The 18,351-nt window shown below is 51.9% G+C and overlaps 1 protein-coding gene across 1 annotated transcript; it reads left to right on the top strand.

The window, feature by feature from the left end:
* The first annotated feature begins 390 nt into the window (after positions 1 to 390).
* On the top strand, positions 391 to 18,258 carry Spryd3 (SPRY domain containing 3). The gene is made up of 11 exons (XM_052749041.1): positions 391 to 521; positions 2,381 to 2,527; positions 3,791 to 3,866; positions 5,389 to 5,513; positions 5,753 to 5,888; positions 7,299 to 7,484; positions 15,323 to 15,472; positions 15,824 to 15,881; positions 16,351 to 16,470; positions 16,557 to 16,726; positions 17,021 to 18,258. The coding sequence occupies exons 1-11, from the start codon at positions 499 to 501 to the stop codon at positions 17,153 to 17,155; spliced, it is 1,326 nt and encodes a 441-aa protein (XP_052605001.1). The 5' UTR covers positions 391 to 498; the 3' UTR covers positions 17,156 to 18,258.
* Positions 18,259 to 18,351: the final 93 nt, after the last annotated feature.

Below are 18,351 nucleotides of genomic sequence, written 5' to 3'. Positions count from 1 at the left end.
GAGCTCGGCCTCTGGCTCCTCACGCGTAAAAAGGAGATAAAATTAAGAATTTTTTCCCCCCGCGAAGGCTGTTACGTGGATCAAAAAGACATTTCAGTAACGCTTTTAGCATCACTTCTTGCTCCAGTAACGTGACGCTCGCACGCGCGGGCACAGCGACCTGCTCCGCCCCAAGGGAGCCGCCCCTTGACCGCCTCCCCGAGCTCCTGGCGCCCGCGGTGGCGTCGGTGCAGCCACGTCGCCTCCCCCACCCTGCCGACACCGGGGTTTCTCCGACGCCGCCGAGTGTTAGGTACCCGGCTCACCGGGCCGCGCCCCACACCGCCTGAGCACTGCGATTGGCTGCTGTGGGTGCCCGTCTGCAGAGACCGCCGCAGATTGGTCGGATTTGGCGTGGGGGGCGGGCCTCGCGGAGCATAGGAAGGGCGGGGACCCGGATGTGTATGGTGGCGGCGGCGGCGGCCGAAGAGCTACAGCACGGAGCTGAGAGGCCTATGGATGAGGAGGACGCGGCGGCCCCGGTAGGCGGGGATCGGGGGCGGGGTCCCGGAGGCCCGGGTCTCTGCAGATCTCCAGGCCGGGGTCCTGGAAGGCGGCTCCGGGCTCAGGGGCGGGGCCAGGGGCTCCGGTCACTGGCGTTCCTCCCGCCGCGCACCCTCCCCTAGTGCAGGGCCTGCGGAGACCGGGCGTAGCCGCATTGACAGGTGAAGGCCGGGTGGCCCCTGGGTCTCCTCCGAGTGACCCGACCCTGCTGAGGCCGCGCCAGGCCCCAGCGCCGCTGCCGATGGTTGGTGCTGAGGCTGTCGGGTGCTCGAGGATCAGGTGCCTTCAAGTCTGGGGCTCCAGCTTCTACCTGGGTTCAAGCCCCGGCCCCGGGCCCAGGAGGGGCATCCTAGTGCTGTGCCACAGGTGTCTGCTCGCCTGGAGCGTGTGGTGATGTGTAGCTCCTTCAGAAGAGCCCTGATGTGCACGTTGGAATCGAACTCCGCTTAGCCTAGATTTGCTAAGCACCTACTGTGTGTGTGTGTGTGGGGGGGGGCGCCAGGGGAGGCACACTGTGCCAGATATTTGGGGAATGGGAAGAACAGATTTCTTCATCGTTTCCCCATGTTTGGCTCTCTGGAAAATTTTATTCATTCATTCATTGGTTGGTCTTGAGGGTTGTCTAAATACCAAGAGAGTCCTGTGGTGGTATTGTGTTCCCCGAAATATTGTGCACGCTAATAAACTTATCTGGGGTCACAGAACAGAACAGCCACAATATTAAACATAGAGGATAGGCAGTGGTAGCACACGCCTTTAATCCTAGCACTCCAGAGGCAGAAATCCCTCTGGATCTCTGTGAGTTCAAGGCCACATTGGAAACAGCCAGGCATGGTGACACACACCTTTAATCCCACGAAGTGAGCCTTTAATCCCAGGGAGTGGTGGCAGAAAGCAGAAAGGTATATAAGGCGTGAAGACCAGAAACTAGAAGCTTTTGGCTGGTTAAGCATTCAGGCTTTTGAGCAGCAGTTCAGCTGAGAGCCATTTGGATGAGGACTCAGGCTTCCAGTCTGAGCAAACAGGATCAGCTGAGAAGTTGGCGAGATGAGGTTAGCTGTGGCCTGTTCCTGTCTCTCTCATCTTCCAGTGTTCACCCCAATACCTGGCTCCAGTTTTGTTTTTGTTTTTTGTTTTTTTTTTTTTTTTTGGTTTTTTTTCGAGACAGGGTTTCTCTGTGTAGCTTTGCGCCTTTCCTGGAACTCGCTTTGGAGACCAGGCTGGCCTCGAACTCACAGAGATCCGCCTGGCTCTGCCTCCCGAGTGCTGGGATTAAAGGCGTGCGCCACCACCGCCCGGCCCTTATCCTATTCTTATTCACCTTCCCCATATACCAGCGGCTCTGGTCTCCTGTCTTTCTCTACGGTGACACCTTTCTTCTACCCAAGGCTCCATGCCTCGACTGTTCCTCTGCCTCGAATGCTTTTTGTTGTACTGTCATTCATGCTGCCTGCCTTCCTTTCAGCTCACATGCAGTCCCTCCAAGACTGTCCTCCTCCAGTGTCTGTTACATCTCTGTGCTTTTTTTCTTCCGCTGGCTAAAGTGGCCATTTGTGCTTATTATCTGCTCTGCTTCCTCATGCCCACGAGATTGGAAACGACGAGAACATGAATCCCATCTGTCTTGCTCACAGCTTTGTTCCTAGCCTCGGTGACCGTGCACATGGAAAAAGCCCAATAAATATCTAGTGACGAGTGAGTGGCTGAGGCTGGAGTTATCGAGATGCATTTGGACATCCGGCCTCAGGTCGGGGGCACTCTGCACATTCAGGATTGAGCAGGCTGAGGTACTCTGTGCTGAGCCCCAGGTCCTCCTCAGTCATTTCTTTTCTCATAGGTTTGTTCTCATGAACAAGATGGATGACCTCAACTTGCACTACCGGTTTCTGAATTGGCGGAGGAGGATTCGGGAGATTCGAGAGGTCCGGGCTTTCCGGTATCAGGAGAGGTTCAAACATATCCTTGTGGATGGTGACACTTTGAGGTGAGTGCAGGGAAATGGTTCCACCTTGCCCCTTTCAGTGATTTCCCGGCTGTTTTGGAGGGAGGGCACCCCGGTGGCCTTTGTGCATTCCTTTCTGCCTCTAGTCACTCTCACTCTCACTGGGGTTGTCCTTTGTTTTTGTTTATTCCGTGTGTGTACTGGGGAATGGCTGCTCAAGGACAGTTTGAGGAGGTTGGTCTTCTTAGGTCAGGCGGGACCCAGGGATCAGACTGGTCATTAGACAAGTGCTTTATACTGGGCCATCTCACCGCCCTGTGCTTTGTTTTGTTTTTGAGACGGGCAGGTTGTCCTAAAACTTACAGCCCTTCTCCTCAGCTTCCCCAAGCTGGGATTACAGGCATGTACCGCCTCCGCCATCTTGGCTCGCTGCCTTCTGGTCTGGCAAGGAAAGGGTCCAAAAAGGCCGTGTTCTGATCTGGAAGTTCCCATGGCGTGTGTAGGAGGCTGCCAAGACCTGCCAGGACGGTGGGTCTGTGTGGTCTGAGTCCCCGTCTGCCTACATTTCAAAGACGGGGTTCAGCAGGAGTGGCTGGGGGGGCGCCAGTTTATAGTACGTGATCACCCACCCTGTGCCTTTCTGGCCCTTTGGTTTGTATTTTTCTCTCTTTTGTCTGGAATCTTCCCTGCCTCCTTCCTGCCTCCTAGATAGTTATCATCTAAAAGGAGAAGGAAGTAGCATTACTTAGCCTGAGGGGAAGAAAGCTGAATTACGGGAACTGAGTGACTCTGCCAGTCGGAAGGCTAGTTGTCTAGCTCTACTGAGGACAGGGCTGAAGGGAAGGGCCAAAGTTGCAACGTGAGGGAGGGATTGAGGTTACAGAAGACTATGGGACCCCTAAAACACAATTAAGGGAGGCTGTACATTTACCCCCTGAAAACGAAGAAACTAGGATGGATTGATCTAGTGTGGGTTGGGCCCTGGCTAGAAGCAGTGGGAAGGGGGAGTGGTCAAGTACCTCGTGTGTGTGCATTCACACACATTAATTTTCTCTGGATAGTCCTGGCTGTCCTGGAACTCGCTCTGTAGACCAGACTGGCCTCGAACTCAGAGATTCTCCTACTACAGCCTCCCAAGTGCTGGGACTAAAGGTGTGTGCCACCACGCCTGGCTATGTGCCGGTTTTCTGAAGCGTGCCTTGATGTTCTCTGTGCTAGTCCTCACAAGATTGGGGTTCGGAGTATTGGGACTTCCTCCTAATCCCTGGGCTTGCCTGCTCATAGAATGTTTCCATATTCCTTTAGTTACCATGGAAATTCTGGTGAAGTTGGCTGCTATGTGGCGTCTCGACCGCTGACCAAGGACAGCAATTATTTTGAGGTGATCAAGCAGTAGTTGGGCAGAGCTGGGGAGCCGGGGTGCGGTGATGGGGTTGGTGATGAGGAGTGAGTATATTTGCTCCAAGGAGCTCTTCTCCTGGATTTATGACCTGGCCTTTGAAGTTTTCCATCAGTGTTCTTTTGGGAGAAGGGTGCAGAGCAGCCTGACTTTTGATCTGAGAGACAGGCACCTTGGAGTCTCATACCCTTTGCCCTTCTGCTCCGCTGTCCCCTTGCCTAGGGTGACTTTGACTCATGTCTCACTTTCCTAGCTCCTAATACGGTGGTCCTCAACCTTCCTAATGTTTCGACCTTTTAGTATAGTTCCTCATGTTGTGATGACTCCCAACCATAAAATTATTTTCGTTGCTACTTCATAACTGTCATTTTGCTGCTGTTATGAATTGTAATGTAAATATCTGTGTCTTCCGATGGTCTTAGGTGACCCCTGTGAAAGGGTCACTTGACCCCTAAGGGGTCAAGACCCACAAGTTGAAAACTGCTGCCCTAATAGAAGCCCAGAATTGATTGTGTGCCTAACTTATTATTATTGTTGTTATTATTATAAATGCTGTGTGTGGGTATGTGCATGTGAGTGTAGTACCCACAGAGGCTGGAAGGTAGAAGTGTCAGATCTGCAAGGAGCTGGGGTTACTGGTGGTTGTGAAATACCTGATGTGGGTCGTGGGGACCAAACTTAGGTCAGTATATACTCTTAACTACTGAGCCAGCTCTCCAGCTCCCCACCCCTACTTTTTTTTTGAGACAGGATCTCCCTAGATAGCCCTGGTTGGCCTGGAACTCTCCCTGTCTCTCTATGTATACCAGACTGGCCTGGAACTCTCCCTGTCTCTCTATGTATACCAGACTGGCCTGGAACTATCACCTGTCTCTGCCTCTGGAGTGCTAGGATTAAGGATGTGAGCCATGATGCCCAACTCAGGCTCAAGAATGATTGTCTAGGGCTGGAAGATGGCTTAGTGGTTAAGAGCACTGACTGCTTTTCCAGAGGACCTGGGTTTAGTTCCCAGCACTCACATGGCACCTCACAATTGTCTGTAACTCCAGGATCCAACCCCTCACACAGACATATATGCAGGCAAAACACCAATGTACACAAGATAAAAATAAATAAATTAGCCGGGCGGTGGTGGCGCACGCCTTTAATCCCAGCACTCGGGAGGCAGAGCCAGGCGGATCTCTGTGAGTTCGAGGCCAGCCTGGACTACCAAGTGAGTTCCAGGAAAGGCGCAAAGCTACACAGAGAAACCCTGTCTCGAAAAACCAAATAAATAAATAAATAAATACATAAATTAAAAAAAAAAAACAAAGAATTCACCTTAAAAAAAAAAGAGTGATTGCCTCAATAACCATAGGAAAGGGGCCCCTACCCTCCCGTTCCCCCTGGCAGGGCCTATCCTCTCACCCCCAGGTCTCTTTGAGCATAAACCTCCCTTTGATCACTCCAGAAGTTCACTCCGTTTTCCGTCCCTGTGAACCGTATCCTGCTCTCTTCCCTCCAGGTGTCCATTGTGGACAGTGGCGTTCGGGGCACCATTGCTGTGGGGCTGGTCCCCCAGTACTACAGCTTGGATCACCAGCCTGGCTGGTTGCCTGACTCCGTAGCCTACCATGCTGATGATGGCAAGTGAGTGGGTCCTTTGCTGTGGAGTGGAAGTCTAGATATGAAGGGTAAACCACCTCTGAGTGCTTTTCTCCACCACTTCCTGTCTTGGGTCTTTTCATAAACTGGATTAGGTAAGGTGTGGGTGTCAGGGTGACGGAATACCAGGACACAGGTGGATGCCATCAAGAGTGGAGCTACTGAGAAGATGTTGTAGAGGAGCAGGTGCCATAGTCCTGAGTCTTGTGCCACTCTCTCCATAGGCTGTACAATGGCCGTGCCAAGGGGCGCCAGTTTGGCTCAAAGTGCAATTCTGGGGACCGGATTGGCTGTGGCATTGAGCCTGTGTCTTTTGACGTTCAGACTGCCCAGATCTTCTTCACCAAAAATGGGAAACGGGTGAGTGGGAAACCCTGTCTGAGAGGTTTCAATGGCTTGGATCTGCCTCAGGATCTGTGAGAGTGACAGTGGAGAGTGATGATTTCATTCCTGTTGCCTGTCTAGCCTCAGGCAGTCCCCTGTGTATATGAGAAGACACTTCCTGCCCAGGGCAGCTGGAACATGACTCAGATCCTAAGGTTAGGGGCAGAAGTACATGATTTGGAGGAAGACTTTTCTTTGTTTGTCTGTGTAGTCCTGGCTGTCCTGGAACTCACTCTAGACCAGGCTGGCCTCAAGCTCAGAGATCTGCCTGCCTCTGCCTCTGGGATTAAAGGTGTGCGCCACCACCGCCCAATGGAGGAAGACTTTGAACAGACAAAGGGAGGGAAAGAGTTTGCGACTGTAGCTCAGGTGGTAGGTAGTGTGTTTGCCTAGCATGCTTGAGCTCTGGGTTCAGCTCCCAGCACCGCATGGGCACTCAGGAGATGGATGCAGGAGAATCAGGAGTTCAAAGTCATTCTTGCTACATGATGAGTTCAAGGACAGTTTGGGTTACATGAAGCGCTATCTTTAAAAAACTTTTCTTTTGGGATGTGGCCCCTGAGAGGCTGCTCATGCTCCAGTAGATGGCTCTGCGCCCTTGCACGTAGTGCTCATCTGGCTCAGTGGGTTTGAAAAAGACTACATGAAGTTAGGAGGGGGGTACATGGTCCGGGTGGGGGTAGGGAAGAAATTGGAGGGGAGGGAATGGGGGTGGATTTGATCAAACAAAGCACATTACATGCATGTATGAAATTCTCAAACAATAAAAATGTAAAAAGCGGGGCTGAAGAGATGGCTCAGTGGTTAAGAGCACTGACTGCTTTTCCAGAGGACCCAGGTTCAATTCCCAGCACCCACATGGCAGCTCAACTGTCTCTAACTCCTCCAGTTCCAGGGAATCTGTGCTGTGTCAGCTGCAGGGTTTTGGGTTGGTTTGAATATTTGGGGCAATATGTCCTTTGGTTTTCTTTTCTTTCTTTCACTCCGAGAATCCTTTTCTCTTCAGAGATGGTGGTTTTGGTGAGAGAGAAAGACACGCGACTCTCTCCCTCTTCTTCCCTCCTCCCACTCTGCTGGGGGGAAGATTGCTTCTCAAGCCAGGCAAGAGGTCAGCTCCCTTTGCAGCCTTGGCAGATGTGCATTGGTGCTGCTGTGGCGCTGACGCAGGTGTTTGCAGAGCCCTTGACTTCTAGCTCCGTGTGACTTGCTTGGCAAGGAGTACTTACCAATTGTTAAAACTCTCCAGGACCTCTGTCTTTCTTAAGTCTGTGAGTGTGTATGTGATAATAGTTGGTTGCATCATCTTGGAAATGCCCTTTTGAGAACTGGATGAGCTGTGGGAAAGTGACCCACATGGCAGCTCCCTCCTCTCTCCCTGTGCTGCAGGTGGGCTCCACCATCATGCCCATGTCTCCAGATGGGCTCTTCCCAGCAGTTGGTATGCATTCCCTGGGTGAGGAGGTGAGGCTGCACCTCAACGCCGAGCTGGGCCGTGAGGATGACAGCGTCATGATGGTGGACAGCTATGAAGATGAATGGGGCCGGCTACATGATGTCAGAGTCTGTGGGACTGTAAGTAAAAGGCACTGAAGGTAAATGGACTGGGCAGAACAGAGGTGTGCATCTAAGCACATTGGTATTGCTTAGAATGAGGAGGAAGAACAGTGTTGCCCCCCCCACCCCTGCCCCCACCATTCTTTCTTTGAGACAGGGTCTCACTGTGTAGCCCTAGCTGGCCTGGAACTCACAGAGATCCACCTGCCTCGGCCTCCTGAGTGCTGGGATTAAAGCCATGCGCCATGCCTGGCTCTTTTTCTTTATCTTGCTTGGCCTTGAATTTGCATTCTGCCCACCTTGGCCTCTGGAGCATCAGTCCTGTGCTGCTGCACCCGGCAGAGGCTTTTGTGTGGCTTTGGGAGGTGGAAATTTGGGTAGAGCAGCCTAAGGCCTTGGCGTGGTTCTTGGAGTCCAAACCTGTGTTAGGAGGCCAATTCCCTCCCTTCTTCCCCTTCGTTTGGGACCTATCAGGTTGGTTGCTGATTCCCAGAATAAGTAGAAGCTCTCGTTTGCAGGCTCCTCTTTGTTCAGTGTGGGGACAGATTTGGAAGCCCACTTCTGCTTCCCTTTGGCTGGATTCAGCTCAGCTGGGCTCTCTGGTCGTAGAACTGAGGAACAGATGTGGAAAAAGACTCGAGGAGTTGGGTGTAGTCAGACTTTCTCTGCCAGATAATGACACAGAGACTTATTATTAATTAGGAAAGCTTGGCCTTAGCTTTAGGCATGTTCCCAACTAGCTCTTAAAACTTAAATTAACTCACCGGGCGGTGGTGGCACACACGTTTAATCCCAGCACTCGGGAGGCAGAGGCAGGCGAATCTCTGTGAGTTCGAGGCCAGCCTGGTCTACAGAGCGAGATCCAGGAAAAGTGCAAAGCTACACAGAGAAACCCTGTCTCGAAATACAAAAAACAAAAAACAAACCAAACAAAAACTTAAATTAACTCATTAATATTAATCTATGTTCTGCTGTGTGGCTTGTTACCTCTCCTCCATACTGTACATCCACATCTCTCTGGCAAATTTCTGCTTCTCTGATTCCTTCCTAGAGTTCCTATCTCTGCCCGGAAGTCCCGCCTATCCTTTCCTATTGGCCTTTCAGCTCTTTACTAAACCAATCAGAAGGTGTCTTGGCAGAGACACATCTTCACAGTGTACAAAAAGATTATTCCACAACAGTTGGGTTGTTGTTGGGGATGTGTGTGTGTTGTGTTGTGTGTGTTGCTGGGTGTTTAAAATAGAACATTGCACATGCTAAACAAGTTCTCTTCACCAAGCTGTATGTATCTCTAGCTCTTTTATTATTTTTTTGAGATAGGGTCTTAACTAAGCTGCCCTGGATGGTATCTGAACTCAGTCTCTAACCCAGCCAGTCTTGAACTTTGAATTCACATGCCTCTGCCTTTCAAGTAGTAGGGGTTAGAAGCCTGCATGCAGGCCCAGTTTTGGGGATCACGAATAAACTTCAGTGTTAATCTCTTCTGTGTTTTTTTGTAGAAGATGACAAGGCAGAGGAATGATAAGTCAGGGGGGACCTGAAGCCTCCAAGCTTGCTTTCAAGCCTTTCTCTTCAGACCTGCAGCAGTCTCTCTTTGGGATGTGAGCTTTCTTGGGAAGCTTGAGGAAGGAAGTCTTCGGGCCTATCCTCTGTACCTCTTGCTGGGTTGGGAGTGAATGGATGCAAGTCTGGAGTCTAACTCTGATCTCTTGTGAGATGCTCAGTCCTCCCACTTAGAATTCTTCTCTGCAGCCTTCTTACTGCTCCCAGCCTGGCCTTTGGCCTTCTCACCTCAACCCAGGCTGTTTTCAGATCAGCCTGGGATTGGAAAACAGAGGCAGTGGGGCGGAAGTGGCTTATGAGCAAGGCCTTTCCTTGTGGAGTTCAAGGTAAATTGAGCTCAGAGAACATGGCAGACTATGCCCTCCTGCTGCTCTGATGCCCCACTTCCCTCTGGCCCTGGGGTGTGAGGGCTAGGTGGTTGTGAGCCAAGGCCTCAGATGCTCACGCCTTGATTCATCGCTTCTTTCTTTCTCTTTCTACCATCATTTTGACAACATCCAGAGTTGCCCTTGGGCCTGAGCCATGGCTGTGTTCCAGCCCCTGTCTCTGACCTCTCCTCAGTGTTTTCCTGGCATCCTTTCCCTGCCTGGACCTGTCCCTGCTCTGCTCCCAGCTCCCCCCAGGCATCTTTTCTAGCTGAGGTGGAGTCCTGTAGACATTATAAATAGCCTTCCTTCCTTCCCTCCCCTCAGTGTCCTCAGTCCACTCATTTAGGAGTTTTCTTCCCGTAAGCATAGCTGTAGAGTTTGTTTGGCTGTTTTTAAACCCTCACCTCAGCTTAGGACTGCTGGCAGGGTAAGTCCACTGCACCGTGAACCGTGAACACAGGCTCCTCTGCAGTGGAGTCGGGCAGCTGTTTGTTTGTGTGTTTTGAGACAGTCAAAACTGTAGTCAGTCTGCCCTGGAACTCACTATTTAGCTCAGGCTGGCCTTGAATTCTTGGCAGTCTCCCTACCTCAGCCTCCTGAGGTTACTGATGTGAGCCACCATGCCTGCCTAGCAGTCAGTCTCTTTCCCCCTCCAGTTTTCCAGTGTATCTTTTATTACATTTATTTATTTAATTTATTGTGTATGTGTGTTGGTGTGTGCACATGTGGAGGTCAGAAGACAAATGTGGGAATCGACTCCCCCCTATCCTGTGGGTTCCAGGAACTGAACTTTGGTGGTTGGTCTTAGCAGCAAGTGCCCTCACCCCCTTAGCCATCTCTCCAGCCCTAGGGTGAGTCTCTTGGAGAACATAGGTCCTTCTAGGTTTGCCAACTGTCCCATCGTTCAAATGAGGATAACCTGCCTGGTGTCTTCATCTTCTCTTTTGTACCATCCACTGTATTTCGAATCAGAGCTGTGTTGTCTTGGAAGGAGAGTTCATTCCTTTAGAGATGACTAGCATACATTTTCATCCTTTGCCCTTGTTTTTTACATCCCCTGCTGTTGGGGACCCGCCCTTGGACCCAAGGCCTTCTTCCGGAGTGGATGGTGGTCTCAGTAGGATGTCCCATAACCATGGAGATTTGGGAAGGCCTCAAATCTGACCTAAAGTTTCTCAGAAGGACATAAGTGGTATTTCAGTTGGGACAGTTATTTTTTTTAACATTTCTTCATTCATTCATTTGTGTGTGTGTGTGCACATGTGGACACATCACATGCATGTGGAAATCAGAGCCTGATTTACAGGAATCATCTCCTTCTACCACCACCATGTGGGTCTGGGGGTCCAACTCAGGTCATCAGCCTTGGCAGTGAGGGTCTTCACCTGCTGAGCCATCTTGCCAACCCAGGACAGTTCTTTCATGTGCAGGACCGTGGGCATCTTTAGCATGAAGACACAAGTTATTGGTAGTGTTATGACAGTACAGCATGAACACGCACATTTTCAAACATGTTCTGTGGAGAGCAGTGTAGATGTAACAGTCTTATTAAATAAGAAACACAGAGCCAAATGCAGAGTTAAAAGCCCAAGAGGTCAGAGCAGTAGCTAAGAGCTGAGACTTAAAACCACCTTCTTACACCCACTGCCGCTGCTGTCCTTCCCCTCAGAAAGAGACCTACTTCCTGTGTGTCTGTCTTTTTATTGACTTTCTGTTCTGCCTTCTTATTGGTTGTAAACCCAACCACATGACCTCCTCGTCACTGCCTGTCTATACAGACCTCTAGGTTTCTATGGTTGGTATTGAGATTAAAGGCGAGTGTCTCCATGCTGGCTGTATCCTTGAACACACAGAGTTCTGCCTGTCATGTGATCAGGATTAAAGGTGTGCGCCACCACCACCCGGCTTCTGCTATTAGCTCTGACCCCCAGGCAACTTTATTTATTAACATACAAATAAAATCACATTTCAGTACAAATATAGTATCACCATAGAGCAGTCCCAGAGAAGTGCGAAAGGGACTTGCTCAAATTGTCAAAGAGCCAATGAATAGGAAAAGTAGGCCCAGGTAGTCGTTCCTTGACCTATCTGTGGCCTTTTTGATAGTTTAATACTCATGGTCTTTGACTTAAGATTCTCCAATTATGATGCGATGAGAACTGTATGCTTTCAGTAGAAGCCATAGTTCAGAGATTATTATTATTATTGTTGTTATTATTATTATTATTTAGACAGGGTCTTACTTTGTAACCCTGGCTGGCCTAGAACTCTCTATTTAGATCAGGATGGCTTTGAAATCACAAGGATCCTCCAGCCTCAGTCTCCTGAATGCTGGGATTAAAGGCATGTGTGACCCTGCCAGACTGTACTTAAGATTTTGCATTTTGAGGTCGGTCAGTGTCAAACGTTTGCCTTGCGTGCATGAAGCCCTCATTTCATTTACTTCCTAGTACTACAAGGGGGAAAAAGTAGATTTTGAGTTTTGATCTTGTCCAAGGTCATGGTATTGGGCACTGACAGCAAGCTCCAGCTTCCGGTCAGTGCGAACACGAGAGGAGTCAGCTGGCATGCTGCAGCACACTGCAGGTGGTGCTCTGGTCAGGCGCAGTCAGTGCGCTTTCTTTTTTCTTCTTTTCTGGAGGCAGTGTCTCATGTAACCGAGGCTGGCCTTGAACCTGCTGTATAGCCGAAGCTGACCTTAACCTAATCCTCCTGCCTCCACCTCCAAAGTGCTGGGATTATCAGCACACCTGCTTTCTATGGTGGTCAGGGATTGAACCCAGGACTTCATGAATGCTAGGCGAATACTGCCCCCTGAGCTACAGTTCCAGTCGGCCTGCCTGCCTTTCTTGGTGTTTTGCCTGTGTGTATATCTTTGTACCATGTGTGTGCCTGCTGCCCTTGGAGGTCATAAGAGGACAATGGATTCCCTGGAACTGTAGTTACAGATGGTTGTGAACCAACATGTAGTTGCTGGGAACTGAACCTTCATCTTCTGGAAGAGCAGCAGGTGCTTTTAACTGAGCCATCTCATCTACCCCAGTTGTAGCTCACTTTGAGTGAGTTCTTGACCTGCTGCTGTCTGTAGCCTCAGTTTTCCCGCCTTTTAAAGAAGTCCTAGGTCCCCTTGCGGCCCCCCCGCCCCAGGGCTGAAGGTGTTGAAGAATGGCTGCTGCCCCTAGGGCCTGCACAGTGAGGTCACGTGTGGAGAGGCTTCTAGGAGCTGTCTGTACGTTTGCATTAGACTAATCTTGTCTTTGTTCACTGTTCACGGCTCTTGACACTCCTTACAGTGGCAGCTTCAGTACACAAAAGGAGAGGGTCCTCCCTAGATTGAACTCCAGAGGAGTCTGTGTTGAGGCCTGAGCTGGGAGCTTGTGCTTGATCCCTGTTTCAGCTACTCTGGGCCCTCCAGGCTTGCTCCAGTTGAGAAGAATTAGTCCATTCTGGCCAGCAATGAGAGAGTGGGAATCAACAAGAGAAGAGTGAGGAGGGCTTGGAGCGTAGACAGAGTTCTGATCTGCAGTCCTTGTTACGGGGGATGGGTGGTGGTGGTGGTGGTGGTGGTGGTGGTGGTGGTGGTGGTGGTATACTTGAGGCTTCCGTGGAAAGGGCTCCCTCTACCCTCAGCTAAGATGCACAGGAGGGGTAATTGGGACTGTTGCTGTCTCAGTAGTAGAACTCTCAACTACGGTGCACAGTGCCTGGGTTTGATACCCAGCACCACAAATACTCATCCTGGTTGGCCTAAGGGTGGTTTGTTGCCCTAGTGGGAGGTACAGGCTGAAAGGTCATGGCCATTGTGATTGGTCAGTCCCCATTTCCTGACAGAATGTGTATTTTCATCAACTGGGTGTGGCAGGCTCCACTGACGCCCTGATCTCATTTTATCTTATCTTTTTACTATTTTTTTTAAAAGATTTATTTATTTATTATGTATACAGCATGTATGACAGCAGTCCAGAAGAGGGCACCAGATCTCATTACAGATGGTTGTGAGCCACCATGTGGTTGCTGGGAATTGAACTCAGGTCCTCTGGAAGAGCAGTCAGTGCTTTTAACCTCTGAGCCATCTCTCCAGCCCTCTTTTTTACTATTTTTGACAAAGTAGTATTGTCCCCATTTTACTGATGAAGACATTAAGGCCTTTTTCTTACATGAATGTATGATGTTCAAGCTTCGTGGCAGCCAAGCAACACTAGTTAGGGTTTGAACTTGGTCTTTCAAACTAAGAGGCAAACAAGGCATAGACTGAAGGACAAGTGAAGCTCTAGAAGCCAAATCTCCAGTTCCCAACAGTAGTATCCAGAAAGGATCTGCCAGAGAAGTGACTCCCTGCTCTGGCCTGTGCATGCCGAAGGCTCAGGAGGGCTTGCTGGGAGCAGGAGAGCAGCCTGAGACTTTGGGTGGTTGCCCTGAGACGGGATGTTCCACTCTTGAAGAGGGCCTGTTGCTCAGGGCCAGAATGTCAGCAGACTGCCTCAGTGCTCTTCAGGAGCCTGTGGGTGTGGGTTGAAGTTCCATGTCAGGGCAGGTCATCCCCATGGCCTCTTGCCCTTAGGAAGTATCTCCACCCTGTCAGTAGAACTGTCTTCTGTGGGCTGAGGCAGAGGGAATGGTTGGGCGGGTTTTTCCCAAGGATGAGGATCTGGATCGGTTGCCTTTGGCCACGGAACTAGAGAACACCCTGTTTCCAGCGTAGAGGCCAGTTGGATAGGATGGGTCAAGGGCAGCTGTGGGGTCCCTGATCCAGCTCTGCAGTACTGGGTGGAGAGAGTGGATCATAGGCTGCTAGATAGATGAGGTTAATAAACATCAATTGACCCTTCTCCTGATGCTGAGCAGAGCCAGGCCGGGGAGCACTGTAAGGACAGAATACATGGTGGGCTGGGTGTGGACCTAGTGGCTCCCATGTACCTCTGGCCTTTCTGCATCTGCCCTCTCTTGTCTTTAGAGGACAGGAGCGCAGACCAGGAGGTTCTGGAGCTGAGCAGAGTGAGATCTTGTTCACTCTGAAGGGAGATGAGGAGGGCTGGCTTCTGCAGGAGATGCCCCCAGGCCTTCATGCTTTGCAGGCCCATTCAGGCAGGAATGTTAGTGGGGTGAGGCCATTGTCTTAAGGTTTGCTAGGGATTAGTGGAGGAGGTCTCAAGGAACGTGTTTTTTTGTAGGGCTACAGGGCCTAGAGAGTAGAAGAAAAGTCTTGAGGGGCAGTTAGGTTGATTAAAAGGGAATTAAGGAGTCCTAGGTGATGCTAGGTGGTGGGTGAAGGAAGAGCTGGGTCTGGGTCATAGCCCCGCTATTACCGTGACATCTGACAGGTAAAGTTCCCAGACTGAGGTTGTTACCCTGATGTACACCCAACTCCAGCCTGAGTGGGGGTCGGGAACTGGAGGACCTGCCGATTGTCTTTGTTTTGACCTTTGCCCCGTGTAAAGTGAAGGGTGGAGTTGCTGTCTCCAGGCTCCTGGCTCCCCTGAGCACCTCCCTGACCCAGCAATGAATGGCTCGTTGAGGCCAGGGAGAGCGGGTCTTGAGAAACTATGCCAGTCCCACCTGTGCAGCATTGGCTCCTGAGCCTGTCCCTTCCCTCCTGTACCTGCGGTTGGCTCCTAACTTCTGCATACCCCTTGCTCTTTCCTCTTCCAGGAAGGCAGGCAGGCTTGGGGTTGTCTAAGAATGGGATGTTCCAGCCTAAAGACTCCCAGGGGGCGTCCCAGACAGTGGCTCTGTAGGAATGTGAGAGACATCTCACACTAACCACCTTGTTTCTGCCGTCCTTGTCCTCTGCCTGCCTAGAACTTGGAGTCCACTGTGCCTTTAGAATCCCTTTCCATTCAGCCAGGGGATTGTCAGACTCAGAAAACTGTCCCGTGTCCAGGGAAGTGTCCACCTGACCCCTGACCTCTGGCTCTTGCTCCACAGCTGCTGGAATATTTGGGGAAGGGCAAGAGTATCGTGGACGTGGGGCTGGCTCAGGCTCGGCACCCACTCAGCACCCGTAGCCATTACTTCGAGGTGGAGATCGTGGACCCTGGAGAGAAATGCTACATCGCCTTGGGGCTGGCCAGGAAGGTGGGCGCAAGTGCTGTCTTTGTCCCTGTGGGGTCAGTTTGGGGCTGTTGGGATGGGGCCAGGAAGTGCGGGAAAAACCTGGGCAAGGAGCCGTAGAGGAAAGTTGTGAGCTGAGGCAGAGCATGGTTCTAAGTGTCTGTTTAGAGGACAGGCCTTGTGACGTAAGACATAGTGTCCTAAGTGTGTCACCTTGTCTGGTCCTCAGCCCCTTCCTGTTCTTGTTCCTGTAGCCCCCGGTTCCTGGCTGGGGACTGCCAGCTGTCTGGGTTGTCACAGAGTCAGATGCCCCTCTCTTCTGTCCTCTTTGGTCATGTGTGATGTCATAGCTTTCCTTTTGTCTTCCTGCTGTAGGATTATCCCAAGAACAGGCACCCTGGCTGGAGCAGAGGGTCTGTGGCATACCATGCAGGTAAGTGGGACCTGCTGATGTGGAAACTGAGGGCCACAGGGCCACAGTCACCCACTCTCCTCTCACTCACACGGGACCTCTCCTTCCTTTTTCCAGGCTGCTCAGGCTTTCTCCTCATCTTGTTTTTTCTCTCAGTCCTGAAAGCTGGAGGCGCAGGACAAGGCAGGAGAGCTGGGCCCAGAGTGAACACTCCAGGCCTCTGACTTGGCTCCCCTGTGCCCTTCCTGAAGATCGCTCAGATTTCCTGTAGGGCTGGCTTCCTGAGAATACTGAGCCTTGTCGCCTGGACTCCCCTCCCTCCCTTCCCTGCTTGCTCATCCACCCTAGGGACCCTGTCCTTTCTCCTGACCAGTTTAGTCAGATGGACACTGTTTTCCTTTGTAAAGCCTGGTGTCCTTCCTGCATCTTCTCATCCCGAGGACTGTAGAGTCAGTCCCTTCAAGTGTGTCCTTTCCTCTCTCTCCAACAGATGATGGGAAGATCTTCCATGGCAGTGGTGTGGGGGACCCCTTTGGGCCACGCTGTTACAAAGGGGACATTATGGGCTGTGGAATCATGTTCCCCCGGGACTACATTCTGGACAGTGAGGGTGAGTGAGGTTGGGCAGCAGCCAGCCTGCTCAGGGCAGCGGGTGGTAGGTGCCGCACACAGGAGCTCGTGTTTCCTGTCTCCTAGGGGACAGTGATGACAGCTGTGACGCAGTGATCTTGTCCCCAACTGCCCGGGCTGTCCGCAACGTCCGCAATGTCATGTACCTGCACCAGGAAGGTGAAGAGGAAGAGGAGGAAGAGGAGGAGGAAGAGGAAGAGGAGATAGAGCAGGAGCATGAGGGCAAGAAGGTGGTGGTAAGTAGGAGGAGGGGCCATTCTGGGGTCCTGGGGCGGACCACCGTGAGGACAGGGCCGACAGGTGGGTGGGGGTGAGGGCAAGATCTGGAGCTGCCCGGCGGGCGGGCTCACAGTAGCTTTAGAGCCCAGGCTGCAGTTCCGGCCTTTGTCCAGCCTCAACCCGCCCTCTTGTGGTTGCTTCCCGTATCACCCCAAATGAATCCTAAAGCCTGTGGTGGGAGTCGGGGTGTCACTCTAGTATCCCCAGGGAAGAGACCAGAGTCCACTCTCTTCTCTCCCCTCCACTACCAGGTTTTCTTCACCCGGAATGGCAAGATCATTGGGAAGAAGGATGCTGTTGTACCTTCTGGAGGCTTCTTTCCCACCATTGGGATGCTGAGTTGTGGGGAGAAGGTGAAAGTCGACCTGCACCCCTTAAGTGGCTAGAGGCTTCCCCGGCACATCCGCCCTGCTCACCAGCAGGCTCTGGGAAGATATCACCCTGCCCCCACCAGCTCAGGGCCCAGTCAGGCTGGACCTTCTGTCCCTGGGCCCGAGCCTTTGGTGATGGGCAGAGAACAGTGTTGATATACGGGAGGGTCCCCATGCTTTGGTTAGTGGGGCACTCGGATCTCCTTGTACCTCACTGGATCCTGTGCGAGTTGAGAGGTGTGAGCCCACCTGCTATTTGGGCCAAGGGTAGAGTATAGGCAACCTGTCCCTATTCACCACATAGTTCCCCTGAAATCTCTTTACTCTCTGCCCTCCTGGGAGCCAGATGCTGCTGTCTCCCCCTGGCTGGGCTAGGGGGCCTGTCTTGGCCATCTCTCCTTTGACTGGCTGCTGTCCTAAATCACATCTAGGGTTTCCATTCTTTCCTCTGAGAGACAGCCCCACCCCCACACTCAAGCACCACAGAAAGCCTGAGCCTGGCTCCCTAACTGGCCACGTACAGATTGCTCAGTACGTGTGTGTGTGTGCGCGCGTGTGTGTGTGTGCGTGCGTGCGCGTGCGTGCGTGCGCGCGTGTGCGTGTGTGTGCGCGCGTGTGTGTGGTAGCATGGGACTGTGGCCTTTGCCCCCATCTCGTCTGCACTCTTCAAGGCACCCCTAGCCCTGGCTCCCTGAGATGGGGCTAAGGCACTGGGGCATGTATTATGTTGTGGCTGTCGCTCAGAGCCACAGCTTGGCCCCTCACTCCCCTTTCCTGCCCGCCCTGACCCTGTGCCCAGCTTGGCCCCTCACTCCCCTTTCCTGCCTGCCCCGACCCTGTGCCCAGCTTGCTGCGTGTGCCAGTTGACTGTCTTGGCTTCAGTGTTTGATTCTAGCGTCTACATAGACCCCGCCCCTGCAACCAAGCCCCTGTCTTCTCCCCCTTTTCAGGGGCTCTTGGTCTCAGTTTGCACAGAGGGTAGGACTTGGGGGGGGGGGCTGTGCTGCTGGGGCTCCTCGGCCCCTCCTTCCGGGCCTGCACTATGATATATGAAATGTATGTACAGACCAGAGATGTTTATACACCCAATAAAGATGGAGTTTCCATATTTATCAGGACGGACAGAAAGGGAATCCTTTCCAGTCAGAGGGCCAGGGCGGGCAGGTAGAGACAGCTGAGGGTGGATGATGCCAGGGCAGCTGTGGGACACA

The sequence above is a fragment of the Peromyscus californicus genome, unplaced genomic scaffold, assembly GCF_007827085.1.
Source record: "Peromyscus californicus insignis strain IS unplaced genomic scaffold, ASM782708v3 Scaffold_20__1_contigs__length_68692818, whole genome shotgun sequence".
NCBI classification, from domain to species: Eukaryota; Metazoa; Chordata; class Mammalia; order Rodentia; family Cricetidae; genus Peromyscus; species Peromyscus californicus.
Note: the sequence above shows the minus strand (reverse complement) of the source record. Positions and strands in the feature narration are given on the sequence as shown.